This window comes from Jaculus jaculus, chromosome 1, assembly GCF_020740685.1.
Source record: "Jaculus jaculus isolate mJacJac1 chromosome 1, mJacJac1.mat.Y.cur, whole genome shotgun sequence".
In the NCBI taxonomy this organism is placed as follows: Eukaryota; Metazoa; Chordata; class Mammalia; order Rodentia; family Dipodidae; genus Jaculus; species Jaculus jaculus.
The window spans coordinates 262,378,416-262,392,998 of record NC_059102.1 but is presented as its reverse complement, the minus strand read 5'-3'; the positions used below and the strand labels follow the sequence as shown (position 1 = coordinate 262,392,998).

Below are 14,583 nucleotides of genomic sequence, written 5' to 3'. Positions count from 1 at the left end.
GCAGGAGGATCATTACAAGTTCAAGACCAGCCTGGGATACAAAGACCGCCAGGGCTACTTAATGAGATCCTCCCTCAACTCCAATAACAGAAAATGTGTGAGCTGAAATAAATGAAGGCCGGGTGTGGTGGCGTACACCTTGCCCCAGCACTCCAGGAACAGAAGCAAGAGAATCATGGCAAGTTCAAGGACTGCCTAATCTACATAATGAATTCCAGGCCAGCCGAGCAAGAACTTGGGAAAGAAAGATCTAGAATCATCTAGAGCATCTTCAAGGCAAAGAACCCTGACCCGAGAATGACACCTACTGCCTCTACTGAGTGCCTAGCGCGTGTCATTTCATGGGCTGCCCTGGGAACTCTGACGGAGCCCTCCCAGCAGCAGTAAGATGAACCCCCTCAATATTGAGGAAAGACAGTCATTCCCCAGTGTATGCTTGCCTCAAGACACCACGCAGTACACAGTAAGTGCATGCAATGTTATTTGCCAGTTTTTAAAAGCTAATAAAGCCAGGCATATGGTGCATGCCTTTCATCCCAGCACTTGAGGGGCAGAGGTAAGAGGATTGCTGAGTTCGAGGCCAGCTTGGGACTACACAGACTTCAGTTCAGTGAATGATTCAGGGTCATGTAGCCTAGGATGTGGAGACAGCTGACACCTAGTTTCTAGTCAGGGAGCAGAGGACAGAGAAAGGGGTTGACATGGGTCCTTATCCAAGGAATCTACAGGACTGAGTCCCTCAGGGTGTTCACTGTGCCAACCTTCCTCACACATTAACTGCCTACCCCAGCTCCTGAGTATATGCCACCTGCCTGAGTAGTCTACCTGTCACCTTAGGGAGGTGCTGGGGTAACACTTCCCTCTACTGACCATCGCTTATCCTGGATTCCATGTGCCAAGCATAGATTCCTTCCATGGCACCCCAAGGCATCTCCTATCTACCTCCCCCAGGAGCAGAGGGGCTTCTCATAGCATTGGCACCCTCAGTTTATCCACCCCACCCAGGCTGGGTAGGGGACGATGGAGCAGTGGGAAGTGCCGCCCCAACCCAGCCCAGAGTCCAGAGGGTTACCGTGTGTATCCCACGAGCCGCAGTTACCCTTTGCTGCCCACGCTGACTAGCTCAGGCACAGCACGGGGCTTGTTGCTCAGAGGCCCGCTCACTGAATCGCTCACTGTCTGCCCAGCACTCCCCCAACAATCACCAACAGTGGCAGGGCCGCCAGGGCTGGTGGCTGGAGGGGGGAAGGGGACACTGAGGCTTTGGCCCAGGTCCCTCGGCTAGATTCCTCCAGAGATGCCACTCGGTACCAGCTCCGGCTAGATGGGCAGACAGGGTGATTCTGGGGTGAGGGGGCGGGCAGAGGCTTGACCTATAGGAAGGGACCGCTCTGGGTGAGGGGGATGGTGATTTGAGGGTTGCGCAGCACTGCAGGCAGCCAAAATATGCCTGTGTAATTAAGGTCCAGTGTGGAGGACTAGAACGCCCGGGACCACGGTGCCAATGGTGGCAGTACGAGAGCCGCATTGTCCCATTCCCCAGCTCGTCATGCGGGGCACAGTCCACAGGCAGAGCAAATAGGAGTTCAAAGAGCAAGGCACGGGGATACCCAGCGGGGTCCTATTGCAGCTCCTGGGCAAAGGCCATCCTGGAATAAATGCGGAAGAGTCAGGGTACCGAGACGCAGCATAGGCTGAAGGGAGACACCTTTCCAAGGCTGAAATTCCTAGATGCGTGTATGGAGATGCTTTGAAAAGCCACAAGGGCTGTACAAATTCATGATGACCCAACAGTACAGGATCCCCATGAGCACACCAAAGCGAGCAGCGTGCTAAGGGAGGATGCTGCCACCAGTGGCAAGTGCTGAAGGGGCTCCAGCCAAGACCAAGGCCAGGAGACCTGAACAGGGTGAAGCTGACAGGACTTGGTGACTTTTGATATGAGGGAGGAAGAGCACTGGAGCCTGACTCCTTTGGTGATGGGATAATGTCAGTACCCTCAATGAGGAGCGGCCTGAAGTGGCAGGGGGATAGAACAAGAGAAAGGGGGAAGGCGGCTGGCCTCACTTGGGAGGGGTTAGCTCTGGGGCCTGTGCATACCTACATGGACATGCACAATAGCAAGTAACTCTCCACGGCTGGGCTGGAGGTGGAACTCAGAGTTGTCAGCATATGGGGTGTGATTTAAACCAGGGATCAAGTAAAGAAGTTGGTGGGTCACAGGTTTTATTTTCCAGCCCATGTAAGCCAGATGCACAAGGTAGCACATGTATCTGCAATTCATTTGCAGCACCTGAAGGCCCTGGTGTACCCATTCTTTCTACCTTCCCCTCCTTCTCCCTTTACCTCCCTGCCTCTTTCTCTCTCAAATAAATAAATAAAAACTAAAAAAAAAAAAAAAAAAAAAAAAAAAAAAGTTGGTGGGTGAAGGCTTCAACCCTGGGCACACAGGCAGTTTCCACAACGGAGCCTAAGGGGGCATTCAGTCCTATCAACTAACTGGGGATACCTATGTATCTCAGAATACACTAAAAGCCACTAAGTTACGTACTTCATGTGGGTGGCTTGTATGGCACAAATATATATAGTTCCTTTTTTTTTTTTTTGAGACAGGGTCTCAAAATGTAGCCCAAACTCACAATCCTTCTGCCTTTGCCTCCCAAATGCTGGAGCTTATAAGCATGTACTACTATGACTGACTTAAGCATTCTATTTTGGGGCTGAGCATGGTGGTACATGCCTTCGATCCTAGTACTTGGGAAGCAGGAGAACTGCCATGAGTTCAAGGCCAGCCTGAGACTACATAGTGAATTCCAGGTCTGCCTTGGTTACAGTAAGACCCTACCTCAAAAAACAAAAAAATAAAATAAAAATTTTATTTTGGGGGCTGGAGAGATGGCTAAGCAGTTAAGGCACCTGCTTGTGATGCCTAAGGACCTTGGTTCAACTCCCCAGAACCCATGTAAGCCAGACACACAGGTTACACATGTGCACAGGTGGTGTATGCATCTGGAGTTCATATGCACTAGCTGGAGGCCCTGGTGCACCCATTCTCCCTATATATCTGCCTCGCTCTCTCCCCCCCCCCAAATAAATAAATAACTTTTTAAAGTTGTGGCAGGCTTCTATAATCCCAGAGCACCTACAGCAAGAAAGGAAACAAAGACAGGAGAATTTTCCAGAAGCTCACTACCCAAACAGTGAACAGAACACAGGGAGACCTTGCCTCAAAAAAGCAAAGCCAGGCATGGTGGCACACCTTTAATCCCAGCACTTGGGAGCCAGTGGGAGGAGGATCACCGTGAGTTCGAGGCCACCCTGAGACTACATAGTGAATTCCAGGTCAGCCTGGGCTAGAGTGAAACCCTACCTCAAAAACAACAACAACAAAAAATGTCCTTTGACTCAACATATGTGCCATCACACTCCCCCAAATAAATTAGATAACTTTTAAATCAATTATATTTTGAATGAGCTATTATTTTAAAAAAGAGGAAGTGGGGCTGGAGAGATGGCTTAGTGGTTAAGCCACTTGCCTGTGAAGTCTAAGGACCCAGGTTCAGTTCTTCAGTATGAACATGAAGCCAGATGCATAAGGTGGTTCATGCATCTGGAGTTTATTTGCAGTGTCTGGAGGCCCTGGTATGCCCATTATATACCTGTCTGTCTATCTATCTATCTATCCATCCATCCATCTATCTATCTATCTATCTACCTATCTATCTCTCTCTTTGCCTCTCTCAAATAAATAAATAAAAATATTTAAAAAGAAGAAAGAGAAAATGTCTGGGCGTGGTGGCACACACCTTTAATCCCAGTACTTGGGAAGCAGAGGTAGGAGGATCACTGTGACTTCGAGGCCACCCTGAGACTACATTGCAAATACCAAATCAGCCTGGACTAGAATGAGACCCTATGCTGAAAACTGAGAGAGAGAGAGAAGGAGGGAGGGAGAAAGGGGGCAAGAGAGATGCTCAGTGGTTAAGGCACTTACCTGCAAAGCATAACAACCTGGGTTCAATTCCCAGTACCCACATAAAGCCAAATGCACAAAGTGGTGCATGTGTCTGGAGCTCATTTTCAGTGGCTAGAAGCCCTGGCATGCCAATAGACTCTCCATTCCCTCAGGTGTGGTGGCGCACACCTTTAATCCCAGTGCTTGGGAGGCTGAGGTAGGAAGATTGCAGTGAGTTTGAGGCCACCTTGAGACTACAAAGTGAATCCTAAATCAACCTGGGCTAGAGTGAACCCCTGCCTTTAAAAAAAAAAAAAGCCAGGCACGGTTGTGCACAGTTTTAATCCCAGCACTCAGGAGACAGAAGTAGGAGGATCTCCATGAGTCTGAGACCACCCAGAGACTACATCGTGAATTCTAGATTATCCTGGGCTAGAGCGAGACCCTACCTTGGAAAAACCTAAATAAATAAATAAAATAAAAAGGGAAAAAGAAAAAGAAAGAAAAGAAAAGGGATGGAGAGAGAGCACAAGGGACAACAGCTGAAGTCCCAGGAAGCCAAAGGCGGAATGAAGTAGAGAGCAACAAGGACAACAGGCTATGCATCAGAGGGGTTCCAACCCGGGACCTCGCACATGCAGAAAATTCTGTCTGCCCAGACTGCCCGCCTCCATCCAGACTGACGTCCTTGTTGTTGTTGTTGTTTCGAGGTCGAGTCTCACTCTAGCCCAGGCTGACCTGCAACTCACCGTAAGCAGCCTCAGGATCAGACTGACACATCTTTAAGTATTCTCACATCCTGCAGATGCTGTGATTTTCATGTTTATGTTTTTCTGTCTTTCCTGCCTCACTGTCCCCAGTTGTTCAGTTTCTCCCACTAGTGACCCACTGGCTCTTCTGACTTTGTCCTCTTCTCCTCTCCACGCTTCTGAGGCAAGGTCACCCTTCCAGCCGGAGCTGTGCCTTCTGCAGTCCCTGTAAGGAAGCCGCAGGCTCTCTGGCCAGTTGCCGCATCACCTTAGTAAAGGACCCAGTAGGGAACCTCGCAGCCTCCCTCCCACTTTGCTGCAGGGCTTCCCAGCCTGGCTTGACCACAGCCACTAAGCAGAGCCGCCAGCGTGCGTGGGACCCGCGGGCCCTGACCGTGCCTTTCTCTGCCCCTGCTGTAGAGTATTCTGTGGTGGTGCGGGAGTCCATGTTCCCTGGCCTCTTCGTGCTGGGGCTCTTGCTCTGGAGCCTCATCGAGTACCTCATCCACCGCTTCCTGTTCCACATGAAGCCCCCCGGCGACAGCTATTACCTCATCATGCTGCACTTCGTCATGCACGGCCAGCACCACAAGGTGAGTGTGGTGTGGGTCATCCCCCCTCCCCAGGCCCCAGCATCTGTCACCACCGACCAACTCCCAGGACTGGTGAGTCTTCCTGCGAGTCTGGTTCTAGGTTGGGAGTGCAGAACACCAAGGGTGTTTGATACTGCTCAGGGAGGCTGACTGCACTGGACATCCTCATCTGACCCTGGCAGGGACACGGTGTGAAGGTGTGCGCACATGGGTATCCCATAGGATCCATCATTGTTAGCAACAGGCACTCTGCATCACCTCTCATACTTTACCATCTTTAATTCTCACAATCCATTCATTCATACTTCATACAGCAAATGTTCCTTGAAGGCCTGCCGATGTGCCCGGAACTGTGCTAGACATCAGTAAACCAAACTAACCAATCTTTTCTGAAGACAGTGCTTTAGAGTTCCCATCCCATGGAGGAAACAAGCTTGGAGAAATTAAGGAACTGGGGGGCTCACCCAAGGCCACACCTGGCAGAGCCAGGATTCTGTGGTCCATTGTGTAGCCTTGAGCATCTCAGCCACCCACTGCCCTGGAGCTCCTCAAACACTATACTACCTTCCCAGAAGCTGGCACAGGGAGCCAGGTCTGTCCCCAGGCAAGCTTCATCCCCTCCTGGTGCCTTCTTTTGTCCTTGCAGTGTGCTGTCCTTAGCTTGTTCTAAGGTGACGGCCAGCAAGTCCCTGTGCTTTTGACTTTGCTGTACATTTCTATCATCTCAAAAGTAAATCCCGAAGAGTGGAGTTTCAAAGGGGTAAGTGGGGGGAGGGAGGGTATCACAATAGGTTATTTGTTATAATCATGGAAGTTGTTAATAAAAAAAATTTAAAAAAGCAAACCCCGAGCCGGGCGTGGCAGCACACACCTTTAATCCCAGCACTGGGGAGGCAGAGGTAGCAGGATCACCGTGAGCAGTTCGAGGCCACCCTGAGACTACATAGTGAATTCCAGTCAGCCTGGGCTAGAGTGAGACCCTACCTCAAAAAAAAAAAAAAAATAGTCCTTTTCACCATCAGAAAATGTGACAGATTATGACACTTTTAGGACATGAGTTCAAATATAGAAGAAAATATTGAAAATAAAAAATTGAAAGCTGGGGGCTGGAGAGATGACTTAGTGGTTGAGGCACTTGCCTGCAAAGCCAAAGGACCTTAGTTCAGTTTCCCAGGACCCACGTAAGCCAGATGCACAAGGTAGCACATGCTTCTGGAGTTCGTTTGCGGTGGCTGGAAGCCCTGGTGTGCCCATTCTTCCTCTCTCTCCCTCTCCCTCTTTCTCTCTCTCAAATAAATAAATAAAAACAAAATATTTTTTAAAAAATTGAAAGCTGCCAGGTGTCGTGGCTCATGCCTTTAATTCCAGCACTTGGGAGACAGAGGTAGGAGGAGTGCTATGAGTTCAAGGCCACCCTGACACTACAGAGTGAATTCCAGGTCAGCCTGGACTAGAATGAGACCCTACCTCAAAAAACAAAAAATTGAAAGCTGGCTGTGGTGGTGCACACCTTTAATCCCAGCTTGGGAGGTAGAGGTAGGGGGATGCTGTAAATTCAAGGCCCTGAGACTACAGAGTGAATTCTAGGTCAGCCTGAGCTAGAGAGAGACCTTACCTTGAAAACCCCCCCAAAAAAGAGTTAGGGTCTGATATAGCACAGGCTGTCCTCCAACTTGCTATACAGCTGAAGATGTCTTTGAATTTCTGACCCCTCTGCCTCTACCTTGCAAATGCTGGGACTGTAGTTTCCCAGGATCAAGTCAGTCTAGTTTACCTGCTGAGCTCAGCCAAAGTCCATATTTTATTAAGGGATGTAGAGTGCTCAGGGGGGTCAGGGTGGGCCCTCCCTATTCTCCCCAAAGTGGGTCTGCTTTCCAGGGAGCGTATGTAGTTACCAGTCCTGGAGAGGTCCAAGCCTGGGCTAGCTTGCCACCCAAGCATGCTGAAGAGGTGTCACAATCCAGGCTCAGCCTGGCCAGTGTCATCCCAACAGGTCAACAAATAGACTATCTGGCCCCTGCTCTACAGAAATGCTACAGCTGTAGCTATCCGTCCCCGTCCCACTCTCAACACCTTTCAGATCTGCTGCCTCCCATCTGCTAACTTTCCCATTTTCAGGAGGCAAAATAACTTACTGGAGGCCTACTCAGCTCACCCAGGGGCTCTTGGGGCTGTGCCAGGCTCGCTCGCTCGCTCTCTCACGTCTACTTCTGTCACACCATAGAACACAAGGAGCTGTGTGGCCCTTGCCTCTGGGTTCCAGTCAGGAATGTCTTCCCAATCCTATGAGGATCCCTAATCCAGCTGGAACTGGTTCAGATCCACTCATGAGTGAAAGAACACACACCCTTCCTGGCTCCATTCAATGATAGCTGGAAAACGGGCTGTGGCAGAAGGATTTACTCCGCAGGACTCAGCAAACGCCACAAAGCAGGGCCCTTCCTGTCTTTCTTGTTGTGAGAGCTGGCTTTCTAGCACTTACTGGTCCTGCCCTGCTGGTCAGAATGGAGGGCAGCCCGCATCACCAGTATTCTCGCTCTCTCTCTTGCCCTCTTCCAGCCTACAGAGTACAGAAGTTCTCGTCCTCTCTCCTACAGAACACAAGAGGCTATCTCTTGTCAGAGTGCCCACCAGGCAGTCTAAAATCTTAGCTCTGTGCAGGACTCAGCCCATCTGTTCCTCTGGTTCACTTGATTCACTATAACGCTTCCTTGAACAGAGAAGCCTCCAGCTGGAAAATGGGGGAGGAAGAAGGGGAGAGCAGCACAGTCACGCTTCCAGGATCATCGCCTACTGAAACCGTATTAACTTCAGGTTTCCGCCCTCCCAGACAACATCAAGCCTCAGTCTCCAGAAAGCTCCTCTATAACCAAGGGCCTGGTGTCCCTGAGTACTGGGGACTCCTGACCAGAACCTAACAAATTCAGAACCCAAGAAGCCTCTGGAGCACGAAGTGTTCTGAGGTCGTTTGCCAGTCCATTCCTGGCCAGGAAATGAGTAGGACACTTTCTCTAGGTCTTTCAGGAGTGGTGACCTGCCTATGCCATAGCCACTAATGAACCAAGCCTCACCAAGACTGGTCACTACCCCTCACTGGAATGTCAGGATGTTCTTTCCCATCTCTGCTTTGGCATGCCCTGGGCTGCCTTTGACACCTGGGCATCTCTGTCCACAGGCACCCTTTGATGGCTCTCGCCTGGTCTTCCCCCCAGTGCCGGCCTCTCTAGTGATTGCCTTCTTCTACATGCTTCTGCGGCTCCTCCTGCCTGAGGCCGTGGGAGGCACTGTGTTTGCTGGAGGCCTCCTGGGCTACGTTGTCTATGACATGACCCATTACTACCTGCACTTCGGCTCACCACACAAGGGCTCCTACCTGTATAGCATGAAGGCCCACCACGTCAAGCATCACTTCGAACACCAGAAGTCAGGTGAGTGGGTCGGTATCTCCCAGCCTTTGTTGCTTGTTCATTGACTTTTTTAAAAAGTATTTTTATTTATTTACTTATTTGAGAGAGAGAGGCAGATAGAGAGACAATGGGCATGTTAGGACCTCTAGCCACTTCAAACGAGCTCCAGATGCATGTGCCACCTTGTACATCTGGCTTATGTGGGTACTAGGGAATCAAACCTGGGTCATTAAACTTCATAGGCAAGTGCCTTAACCACTAAGCAATCTCTGTAGCCTCTCATTGACTTATTTAAAAGTTACCGCTCAGCCCCAACCAAGAGCCAGTCTCCATTCAGGGAACTGGGCATACACAGTGGGGACCCTCCCCTCTGCTCACTGGTGCAGGCAGATTTGCAGAGACAGACAAACATGGAAATCAATGGATGGCAAAGGTGTGAGTAGTCAGTGCTATAGAGTAGTCAGGGAAATAAAGCAAGAAGGTATTCAAAGAGCCACGTAAGTGAACAGAGGGGTCCAGTGCCACCAATAAAGTATCATGCAGGCTACTAACATGCTTTTAAACTTTCTAAGGGTTATATTAAAAAAGAAGGATAAGGCCAGGCCTGGTGGCTCACTCTGGTAATCCCAGTACCCATGAGGCTGAGATAGGAAGATTGCCATTGAGTTCCAGTGCAGCCTGGGCTATATAATGAGTTTGAGGCCAACCTGAAACCACCAAGAAACAAAACAAGATAAAACAAACAAAGATGGGAATTATTACCATTTTAATGTGTAATTAACATAAGAAAAGTCAGGCATGGTGACACATGCCTGCAATTCCAGCCCTCAATTGGGACACAGAGGCAGGAGGATCACTGCAAGTTCAAAGCCTGCCTGTTCTATATAGTGAGTTCAAGACCAGCCAGGACTATGTAGTGAAGACCTTGTCTCAAAAAACAAAAACAAAAAAACCTAAAAAAAACTTTTTATGAGCTACCTTACTTTCTTACACTGACAGCACATCTCAGTGTAGATGCTAAATTTGCACTGGAAATGCTTGCTCAATACTATATTTTTTATAAAATCTGTAATTGGAAAGTAGGTTCACAGATGTAAGTTCCACTGCATAAACTTGTTTTCCAGTAGCTGACTCAAGTATTTGCTTTTACATTGACGCTTAGATGAACCTAAATTAACTAAAACCATTATTCAGCGCCTCTGAAGCTCCAGGCACATTGCCAGTGCTCCATAGCCACAGTTGGCTCATGGCTACCGTATCGATGCAAAACCCTAGATAAAGTAGTTTAGGAAGGGGATGTGGATGTCAATGGAGCTGAGATCCAAATGAAAACAAGCCACACCTGGTGTCTGGGAAATGAGCTTGAGCAAGCTTGTCAGCAGCAGCAGCCCTGGGAGAGCAGCTGGAGTTGAGAGAAAGGAAGGAAGAGACAGGACCTGGCTATGCCCGGAACCCAGGCCAGATCAGGATTTGGGGTTATTACAACTATATCCTGACTCTAGAAACACGGGTGCTTGTCCTTGGCTTCTGGGAGTTGGGAAGGCCAGTGGGGATGGATGTTGCAGTCTTCCATTGTGAGAGCTGTGCGCTGGCTCCTCCCAAGTCAAGTTCCCTCTGCTCCTTTGCCAGCGTCTCATCTGCCCCCCCCCAACCCTGTTTGCTCCTTCTCTAGGGTTCGGCATCAGCACTAAGTTGTGGGATCACCTTTTCCATACTCTCATCCCGGAGGAACCCCACCCGAAGATGCAGTGACAACTCCCAGCCCCTCCGTTCTGCCCCCAGCCCAGCCCCCAGCCCCTACCCGCTGCATACCCTCCACCCTCCATCCAGACCTGGCTAAGGTTGGCTTGGCCAGGCAGCATGGGCTTTGCCTAGCCCTGGGGCTTGATGGAGGAAATTGAGGAGACCCTGAGGGCAGGACTACCCTTCTGGCTCACCACAGGTGGGTTACATTATCTTGCTGGCCAGGTAGCCCTCAGGGACTGGCTCATTCCCAGAGCATCCTGGCCTCCTCACTGACATCCCTGCCTTATTAAGCCTCAGCCCACAGGACTGCTTCAAGGCCCAGGCAATAGCCCCAAGGGGCATGAAGGAAACTGACCCCGTCTGTGCCTTAGCACCCTGGAAGCCACCCGTGTGACAGAGGCACCAACATCACATCAGGGGCAGGGTGTGGGAAGCCTGTGGGCCCCGTCTCCCTCTCCTGCTCTTTCTAGAGAGGGTCTTGTGGTTCTGAGGTGAATGAAGGGCTATCGTAAGAAGAGACAGCATGATGCCTCCCACAGAACACTCCTAGACCTGAGGGCAGCCCCTCTGAGCCCTACAACCCCAGGTGCCAGCTATACCACCAGCCACCTCAGCTGCAATACCCCAGCACTCACTCACAGAGCCAGCCCTCACCTGTCTGAGCAGAAGTTGGCTGGCATCAGCCTCAAGACTGGAAGAAGCCTGAACTCTTGTCTTTGGACAGTAATAGCTGCTCTGTCCCATCTCTCCTTTGCCCCAGAACCACAGAACTGCTCTCCAAGGGAGGCCACAGAGGCGTCTGCCTTGGTGGGAGCCTCACTCCAACCCTGGATATTTGTGGCCTCCACCTGTACAGGTGGGTCCCTGCCCCTACTCAAGACCCTTCCAGCAGTGCCTCCTGAAACCAAGAAGAGGGCTTCATGCAGTGCCTTATCCCCCTCCCCACTTCCCAAGCCCTGCAAGGGAGATTCCTGCCACTCCTTCTTATAATCTAACCCTCACTGCTCCTGAGAGGGTCTTATTTATAAATTATATAAACACCATTGGTCTGCCTCCAGACTAAGTAGCTTGGTCAGACAGTCCTTTCTAATCTTATGTGTAGAGCTTATGCAAAAAAAAAATCATTTTGCCATTTTTGTTCTCTTGTTACCCACAAACCATTACTACTTGAAACTTGTCAAAATCCCAGTGGGCGCAAAGGCTAAAGCGACGCGGTGTGACCGATCCTGTGATTTGTACTGTTTACTGCAAGGCTATCTAGAGATTTTGGGATAAATATACAAAAACTGCAGTTGTGAAATAAAGATGTAAATAAATTGTATATTTTGAAAAATAAAATATTGAAAAGAAACCAACAAAGGTGCATTGATGTTTCAATGATGAATGATGACTTGATCCCATCCTGATTGGGAAGGTGGAGTACTGGTTTGTCCTGATTAGGAAGGTGGGGTGCTGGTCTGATGGGGACGAGGGGGGGGATTTTATGACAAGGACCAGGTCGTATAGAGTTGCTGGGAAGTGGGATAATGCAAAGCTGACCATGCTGGAGGGATGTCTCACCAATCATAGGTGCTTTGCTTACAAAGCCTGATGGTTCAGGTTACATTTCCCACGTAAAGCCAGAAGTACAAGTGGTACATGTGTCTGGAGTTTGCTTGCAGCAGCCACCAACTTTTGTCTTCTTATTTGATTTTATTACAGTTTTTAATATTTTAATTTTGTTTATTTGAGAAAAAGAAAGAGGGAGAGATAGGAAAAAAGTGGGCACACCAGGGCCTCTAGCTGCTGTTAAAAAAAAAAAAAAAAAAACTCCAGACAAGCTGGAGAGATGGCTTAGTGGTTAAGGCATTTGCCTGCAAAGCCAAAGGACCCAGGTTCGATTCCCCAGGACCCACGTAAGCCAGATGCACACCACAAGGGGCACATGTGTTTGGAGTTTGTTTGTAGGGGCTAGAGGCCCTGGCATGACCATTCTCTCTCTGTTTCTCTTTTCTGTGTCTCTCTCTGCTTGCAAATAAATTAATTAATTAAAAAATAAAATAGTGTTATCACCTTTAAAAAAAGTAACTCCAGACACACACACTACCTTGTGCATGGGCTTATGTGGGTCCTGGAGAATTAAACCTGGATCCTTTGGCTTTGCAAGCAAGTGTCTTAACTGCTAAGCCATCTCTCTAATAAGGGAAATATAGCCAACCGAGTGTGGCACACGCCATTTATCCCAGCACTCGAGAGGCAGTGGTAGGAGGATTGCCATGAGTTCGAGGCCACCCTGAGGCTACAAAGTGAATTCCAGGTCAGCCTGAGCTAGAGACCCTACCTTGAAAAACCAAAATAAGGGAGCTGCCAGATCAAGGATTTGGGGCTGAGAGCATAAAAGCAGGAAAGCTTCAGGGTCACAGCAAGCACGCTTAGGAGTTTGACCAGCACCCAAGATTAAAGATGCTTGTTTGCAGAGCCTGAAAGTCTGGGCCCAGTTACCCAGTACCCACGGAAAGCCAGACACACATGCGTCTGGAGTTCATTTGCAGTGGCAAGAGGCCCTGGCATTCCCATTCTCTCTCTCTCTCTCTCTCTCAAAAAAAAAAAAAAAAGAAAGAAAAAAAGAGAGAAAGAAAGAAAGAAATCAGGGTTGGTGAGATGGCTCAGCAGTTAAGGCATTTGTCTGCAAACCCTAATAATCCAGGTTCCATTCCTCAGTAACCACATAAAACCAAACTCAGAGCCGGGCATGGAGGCACACACCTTTAATCTGAGCACTCGGAAGGCAGAGGTGGGAGGAACACCATAAGTTCGAGGCCATCCTGAGAATACCTAGTGAATTCCAGGTTAGCCAGCACTGTAGTGAAACCCTACCTCAAAAAGAAAAAAAAAAATACACAAAGTGGCACATGTGTCTGAAGTTCATTTACAGTGGCTGGAGGTGCTGGTACGTCCATTCTCTCTACCTGTCTCTCTTCTCTCTATCTCTCTGTGCTTGCAAATCAAAATAGAAAAAAAAAAAAATCAAAAAAGTAGGCAGGCCCCACACGGGACTGTGAACAACTGCCTCTTGTTTTGCGGGGGCAGGGTCTTACTCTAGGCCAGCCACACAGTGACCCTCCCACCCATGTGCTAGAATTACAGGTATGAACCACCATACCATACCTGGTTTTAGTTTGGGGGGTTTTGTTTGTTTTTTGTTTGTTTTTTCAAAGTAGGGTCTCGCTCTAGCCCAGACTGACCTGGAATTCACTATGTACCCTCAGGGTGGCCTCGAACTGCCAAGTGCTGGATTAAAAGCATTCGTCACCACACCCGGCTTCTTGTTGTTTTCATCCAACCTGAGACTCCAAAAAATGACTGAAATTCTGATCAGAGCAAATAGGCAGCTTGACCCTCAGTGACCCTGCAATTTGCTTTGCCTGATCTCCATCCAAGACGCAGAATCCCGTCCAAGGATGGGCCCAGAGTCATGTTTCTGTTTAGTGTAGACCTGCTCTATCTGGCACTTCCCATATGATGGGAAAAACTTCCCTCTTAAGCTCTATTCCATTCCCCACTCCACTACACACCAGCTCTTGTCTGTGACCTCTGCCTTTGAACTTTGAGTGATTTCTTCTTCTTGTGCCTAGCACAATGACCAACTTGTATCAAAGCCTAATAAATGTCATCATCTGCTCTCCATCAGATCTCTGGCCAGTCTCTTTACTGGGTCATCGTCTCTCCATCTATTCTCCTGTCCTCTGCTGCTCTCTGGTGGCAGCATGCAGACCTGCCCCATTATGACTGCCTTTATACAGTGGCTGTTTTGGAAGCAGATATCTGATTAAGCTAAAATCCTAGCTTTTCCATCTTACCTGTTCTCTCTTTTTTTTTTTTTTTTTTTTTTGATTATTTTTATTTATTTATTTGAGAGCGACAGAGAAAGAGGCAGAGAGAGAGAATGGATGTGCCACGGCCTCCAGCTACTGCAAACGAACTCCAGACGCATATGCCCCCTTGTGCATCTGGCTTACACGGGTCCTGGGGAATCGAGCCTCGAACTGGGGTCCTTAGACTTCACAGACAAGCACTTGACCACTAAGCCATCTCTCCAGCCCCTTATCTGTTCTCTTGATTTACTTTTTTGTCTCATCTACCATTTTTAGAGG

The 14,583-nt window shown here is 49.0% G+C and overlaps 1 protein-coding gene across 1 annotated transcript in view; it reads left to right on the top strand.

Moving 5' to 3' along the window:
* The window catches only part of Fa2h (fatty acid 2-hydroxylase), a 70,967-nt gene extending 59,166 nt beyond the window's left edge, over positions 1-11,801 (top strand). The window contains exons 5-7 of the mRNA XM_045158559.1: positions 5,125-5,297; positions 8,473-8,725; positions 10,377-11,801. Of these exons, the coding sequence (XP_045014494.1) occupies positions 5,125-5,297; positions 8,473-8,725; positions 10,377-10,456 (506 nt within the window). The 3' untranslated portion in view covers positions 10,457-11,801. The remainder of the gene's footprint in view (positions 1-5,124; positions 5,298-8,472; positions 8,726-10,376) is intronic.
* The last annotated feature ends 2,782 nt before the right edge of the window (positions 11,802-14,583 follow it).